We start from the raw sequence: 6996 nt of genomic DNA, 5'->3' as shown, positions 1-6996 counted from the left end.
GGAGCCCAACGATGGACAGCCATAATACAGCAGATACCCAGGACAGAGTTGCTTTTTTTTGTAAATCACAACAAACAGGTAAAATAATTTGCACGTTCTTCCTAACATCGAGGGCACTGGGATTAATCTAATACTAAAACACCCTAGAAGATAAAGCTGATATTTTCTATTTACACACACACTTTTGGGTTGCAAACTTAATATAGATTTGTCTATTGGTTTTAAGGAGGGTGATCACTGAAGTTAGGTGACACCTTTAGAAAATACTTACACATACCAGTTTTCAAAAAGCCAGCATACGATGAGATATAAATACAATGTAGATTTTGGGAAGCGTTATATTGGTAGGAAAGAAAGCTTTGGGAACATAGCCGAGGTCTGATGTATTCAGAATATTTGTTGCTCAAACAATATCTTCTCAAATCCAGCTGGCGGCGTGTGATAAAATTCACTGAACTGACAATCCAGAATCGCACTGTCGTCGACTAAAGGGGGGGAAAAAGGAGGTCTTTCAGTAACAGAGCATAAAAGAGTGTAAAATCGTATTGCTGCCTTAAAAGGAATACAATAGGTATGGGCAGGCTTGGACTGGCCATCTGGCACTCAGGACAAATGCCTTGTGGGCCAGTGGACAACAGCACGGCCTACTCTATACTGGATTGGTTCCCGTAGGATGTGTGGCGGCCCAATGAGAGAGTAAAAACTTAACGTGTAGATACGTGTATGTCACTGGCAGCGGCTGGCCTTAAAGTGCAGGGCTCACTGAGCCGTCCGAGTCTGGCCCTGGTATAGGTAACTACAATGGGGAGTGCGGTGGCTTTAAAAACAGACTAATTACGTGGAAGCGGGTAACAGAGGGAGAACATCTAGTAGCGCTCTACCTGGACAACAAATAGACACAATTATACAATGAGATTGTCACACACAGTACACAACGTATAAACTTACCATAAACAACTGGATAAACCGTTCCTCTAATGCCAGATGCTGGGCAGTGCATATTTTTCCCATTTAAATATACATTTAATTCTACGTGATCGTAAGTGATACCCTAAGGAAAGAAACAGATCTCTTTAGCGATGCATGTTTCATTTCAATGCTTCAACCACACAGCATAACATGAGAAACCGGAACGTGTCGTTGAATTCCAACAAAGGCATATTTAGCCACGTAGACCGTTATGTATCAGTGGAACTTCAGTGATGTGAATTAGACGTGAACTTCTTATTCCCTGGGATAACACACTGAAGGCACAGAATACATTTCCACTGTTCTTCAGGGGTAAACTAATAACTTCTGCAAGGAATACAACCTAGATCCCCAATATGTTCAGTCAAGGGCAGAGCTGTCGCTGGTATATTTTTCCCCACTGTTGAGTTTTGTCATCCCTACTAAAGAGCGTTCCTGAAACATCCCCCGGCGGACAACTAATATACATTTCCCCCAAACTACCATAGTAAGCATATGTAGTCTTCATCACTATAGTCTTCGGAAAATATATATCTATGTTTCCTTCAAAGTTTGCCTGTTCCGATCACACATTTAAATTCCACAGGATAATTTGCCAGCCGCAAGATATCCTCCATAGATGTGCAGCGGGGAGTGAAAGAACTAGAAGCCTGTGCTGTTCTCCAATATAGCAACTGAGTGTGCACTCACCACCACATCACCTTCCTGGGGCAGACTGTTTGCAGGGAGCCGGCTCTTCTCCTCGTTGTTGTAATAAATGGCTCCGTCGTTCCTCATTACCAGACTGTGAACATCCCGACCGAGAGGAATCTGGTTCAGGTTTGCTTTTTGCGTTGCAACTCCAATGCCCCATACACCTGAAATATCAGAACAGTTATAGTATAAATTCACTTATGCAAGGGTTAATTCCCAATTAGTTTTCACTGGTTAACCCCTTATGTCCTTAATGACGTACCATGCCACCATGAAAATAGTGGGCTTCACGACAGTACTTTATGATAAAATTAACGTGCCGCGAATAACCCAATGGCTCCCAGCGCAGGCGACGTTCCTGCGGACTGCGTTGAGTGAGATACAGAGTCCCCAAAGTGCGATAGCTGCGTATACACGCATGTCTTCCCATCAGCATAGAAGCTTTCCATTCACAGTAACCACGGAGCTCTGATTGTGGGGCAGAAATGCTGCTTGTCACAATTACACATCTATGATACATTTACCAAGGGGTCTGGGGGGGGTTATGGCATCATGGCTTTTCAAAAAATATTTAGCTTTAGTTATATTATTTGATTTGGCATAAATGGGGATTCTGGGGATGAGCTAGTCTGATCAATTAAAAACTCCAATGATGAAGAATTAGAATCATTCAGGAAAAATGGGGGAAAAGGCATTAGGGACCAATAAAGCGTTGGTAAAGAGGGATTTCATTATAAGATCACTGAAATGAACACCAGTAACCCAACACGCTCCCCCCATTGGAGCTGCTGCTGGTCAAAACTACTGATAAAAGTTACCAAAAATCTGCAAGAAACTTGAATCCTGTATTCTCTAAAAAGCAGAATAAGGTCAGAAATCACTGTATGTGCTTCCAAACTTCAGAGGAACTTTCACCTAAACGATTTACCAGCAATTAAATATTAGAGGTCCCATTTATTTCACAACCGGCTTAATTGTCTGGAGCATATTTTGTTTTCAAGTTGAAGATGCCGAGATCTGACCATACATTACATATTTCTTACTCAGGCTTATATAGCGTGCAAGTTGAAGATTTTTATGATTTGCAGCTACCATTAAACAGCAACCATTTAGTCTTGCTTGTATGGTCCTTGTCTTGTATGAATGGGTTAAATGTGCATGCGCGGCATGTTTTTGCTCTAAGTGCCTTGTTGCAAGAGAATCCAAAGTTCTCCACAGGGGGGTTTTATCCCTTTCCCGTAGAAATAATAAACAGCAGGAAAATAGCGGAATTTACAGGCCGACTTAGAAAGGATTGATGACTATTACGGTAACTTATCACTATATATCCGGTCTCTATGTTAACTAAACAGGATTTATGTATCCATAGGATTTGTGTGTTTATTTTTTGGTAGTCTGCATCATCAGATATCTAGCTTTTATGCTGATTGACTTGCGTTTTTTTGCCTACATATTGTTAAAGAATTGAGGAGGGGGTAGAGGAAGGGGGACTCTCCCCCGTGTAAACTTAAATAAAGAAGCTCTTACTTTATCAACTCATTGTATCGGTGTTGTCAAACGTTTTGCCGACATTCACAACAGTATACTGAACTGTGCATTTTTTACGCAGGTGGTATAACAAATGTGTAAAACAGTCAAACGGAATAAAAATCATCAACCAACGCTGCATCTGTCGCAAAAGAACGAAATTAAAAAACAAATGCCGGAAATGCTACAATCTATTCACTAAATTACATTAACACTAAATATATACTTATATATATATATATATACACACACATATACACATATATATAGACACACATATACACATATATGTATATGGCCGGAGGGACGTGTTCATATCGGCTCCTTGGCATACACACAGCCAGGGAAGCGCTGGTGCTCGTAAGAATATGTTGTAAAGGACATAATTGCTGCTTGCTCCGCCACATACTGCATTTATATTCATTTCGGTTGTTCCTGATCAAGTTTCTGTTACGTTTTGCTTTGTGTTGCTCTAGAGAAACGCATCTTGTTTTTATATTAAATATCCAGCGTAAACATTATAAAGTTAAGTAAAGAAGACACTGGTGGAATAGCCTATAAAGAAACAACTAGATGACGTGCTGTTCTGGAACGTGTACTGACCCGTCGACTGGATTTTAAATTCAAAGTAACTCTTGTTCTGGTGAAGAGGTGCGTTAGCGAGACAGGCACCCGTACCACAGATCCTTCTTCCGTTTTTAACAATTACAACATCCGACCCTGCGAGGAGAGGAAGAAAAGACATTTATAGGAAATTAAAGTATTACGATTTCATAGAAGGTCCAGGACATTCCTTGAGATTGAACCGGAATACAATAAGTTCACATTTGTAGCAAACAAATATGAAATATTATTGAAGAAAAACAATTAAATGCATATATCAGTGTGTTTCTCATTGGTTGCACTGCACTGAAATGAATGCGGACATTCTTCCTGTCTCATTTAACCCCTTCCTCATCATCAGTAAATTGCACACGCTCAGCCCATCGCGTATCATCACGTGCGCCATCTGATGTTTTGCTAGCTTGCAGGCAATTGACTGCTGCTTCCGTGACTTCTATGGGTATCCCCTTCAAGACAAACGCCGTACATGCACAGGCTCACAATGCAGTTTTTTAATGGGTTTAATGTCCTTAAGGGGGTATACTACTGAGCATGCGCAACAAGTTTACATCCTAACGCTTCCCTGTTTCAACAGGAAAATGAGATTTTCAGCACACATGTTGTTAGACCCCTGGAATCCAAACGGGAGCTCCTTCCTTGCATATGTGTGTATAGAGGGGGCTATTGTATGCATACGAGGACTGGAGTGTCCCTTTAAACCCAATTACTTTGTTGCTCTTTAAAAAGCAAGAAAAAAGCTGTTCCTGGAATCAAGTTACACGCGTGGCTCACACTGTAACTCGCCTTCCTCAATTAATAATGAAGGCAGCTGGGTTACAGCACAGGTCGGTTAGATTACGCTAGAGAAAACACATTTGCCTGATATTATTTATTTTGGGATGCCTTGGTGCTGGTTCACACTGTTATTTGTTGTTTTATATAGCGCCATCATATCCCGCAGCCCTGTACAATCTTTGCAGGTGTCTGGAATCAGCGCTTCAGGAAACGGAATCATTTTGCCATTGATGATGTTAGCGGGTGGAACGTAGGTGAAATTGTAAGCGTTTTAGGTAATCCTGCATGGACAAAGTTTCACTTTGCTCTAATAATGTAGATTTTCTTCTAATGCCGCATGAATATCACAGACCTACCCTCTCCATACAGCATGCGCTCCACTGATGTCACGTGATCAGTGCTGTTTATGACATAATAACCGCAAAGCTCTGGACGGTCACCTAAAATTGTAGCTGCCTAGCTAAAAAAAAAAAAAAAAAAGAAAAAAAGCGGCTGATCATATTACATGGCTGGCCGAGAACGGGCAGGAAACGCAAACACTTGCAGGAATCACCTTAATACTCTGCTTAACCCAGGTATGGGCGAGGAGCGATGAGTACATGGCATGAGGTGGCGATGACCGTGAAGCCAATTCATCCGACTGCCCCCACAAAGGCTACCTAGTCCATTGTCAATGCCAGTCCAACTACAAACCAAGCCAAGTGTTTTTTAAATAGGCGCATGACAATTATTCTAGCTTTGTGTGGCTCCCAGAGCAGTATCTTCAGGGGGGGGGGGGCGCAGGTTGCGCCCTTCCAACATGCCCGAAGAAGAGACTTAAGTTGTCTTGAGAGCTTGCACTCTAATTCTACTCAGCCAATAAAGGTTTCACGTTGACTCAACTTATTTCCTACTTTTCCAAAAGTTTCTCAAAGTTCTCCTCGTTCAGTTCTCCTTTCCGCCTCTCACTAAAGCTTGTGCCACCAGTTCAAACCACAGCCTCACCCGTTTGCTGCGACGCAGGCTACTAGCCAAGAAAAAACCTAAGAGCTGCAGATATTAACAGACCTTAGACCGCCTGAACCACAGATTACGGCTAAAATATTACACGAGACCAAAAAGATTTGGCTATTTCAACTACATGCTGGGTGCGGAGGGTCCGGCTTCCAACTGGGTCACTCGCACCGCAAGGCTTCATAACATAATAATGATTATTATTGGGGAAGAATACACGCCACGCCGTCTCCACCATAGGATTATTACGGGCCATATAGTGTTTTTTTTTTTTTTAACCAGAGGACACAGGTCGGCAACGTTAACGGAAAACTAATAAGTATACGGTCAACAAGATAACGATTAGTAATGACGATTGAACAATCACATGGGATCACACACGGCTAACGGATCGAGGATTAAAGCAAGTGTACAGCTAAATCGCTAACACAGGCAATAAGTGGGGCTACAATAATAAAAAAAAAATATAAAAATAATAAATCATTAACCAAGAAAGAAAGCCAATATCTATACATTATAAATAACGATTTACTTTACTGCAAGGGTGGTAGATAAATTGAACAGTCTCCCATCAGAAGAGGTAGAGGCTAATACAGTAAGGAAATTGAAACGCGCACCGGATAGGCATAAAACTGAATCTAAGGCGAGACCAACGGCTGATTAAGAGACATCAGATGGGCCGAATGGATCTATCTGACGGAAAACGTTTCTATGACATTACCCCAAGCTTGTGCCATAAAATAGGTCCATTTGCAATATGAAGTTATAACAGGGAATGGATGATGGGGAGGGCGGCAGTGAGGGGAGGGTTCAGCTGTGTGGGATGTCATAACAATGAGGCTTTTAGCGCACAGGTTATCGCCGTGTACATGATAAGCGCGTTCCCCGGTCTCACCCATATGCTGTGTATCCAGCTGCACCGCCGGCATCTCTTTAAGCGGGATGTGCCCAGAGCTGCCATCCCCGCAGCACCTGAAACAGCACAGTACCGACGACATGCCCAGCGAAGAAGCGAGTCCAGCGCGGCTGGCAGGAAGGTACACGCATACGGGCACCGAAACAGGAAGCCCGCACAGGAGCGATTCGCCGACGCATATAGCGACACCTGGCGGCTTGGAGGCGCAGCAGCCCGTTAATTTCATCCATAGGGGGCGAGGTCATCTGTTTAGATTTAGATGATCTCTGCAGTGGCTGCATGCACAGATTTCACACCTATTGCCTTTTAGCCTATTCACACCTATTGTCACCCGCTTATTTTATTTTTTGTTTTTTTTTAGAACATCCACTTCAGGTATGATTTAAAAAACAAACAAACAAAAAAACCAGCTCACAAGTATTAGTACAGAAAATGAAAAAAAAAAAATTGGACTTTTCAAAGGGTTAATGTACATGTATTCCAGAACGAATAACAGGTAG

At 42.2% G+C, this 6996-nt stretch overlaps 1 protein-coding gene across 1 annotated transcript; it reads right to left on the bottom strand.

Annotated features, from left to right (window-relative positions):
• Positions 1 to 387: 387 nt before the first annotated feature.
• On the bottom strand, positions 388 to 6578 carry LOC149286505 (SPRY domain-containing protein 7). Its single transcript, XM_089494001.1, has 5 exons — positions 6476 to 6578; positions 3793 to 3909; positions 1660 to 1826; positions 949 to 1051; positions 388 to 485 (listed from the first exon to the last, which is right to left on the bottom strand). Exons 1-5 carry the CDS (start codon positions 6576 to 6578, stop codon positions 388 to 390), a joined length of 588 nt encoding a protein of 195 aa, XP_089350127.1.
• Between the last annotated feature and the right edge of the window lie 418 nt (positions 6579 to 6996).

The sequence above is a fragment of the Sceloporus occidentalis genome, unplaced genomic scaffold (assembly GCF_023333645.1).
Source record: "Sceloporus occidentalis isolate IW3139 unplaced genomic scaffold, rSceOcc1.0.p SCAF_68, whole genome shotgun sequence".
NCBI lineage: Eukaryota > Metazoa > Chordata > Lepidosauria > Squamata > Phrynosomatidae > Sceloporus > Sceloporus occidentalis.
This window is presented reverse-complemented; position numbering and strand designations above follow the sequence as displayed.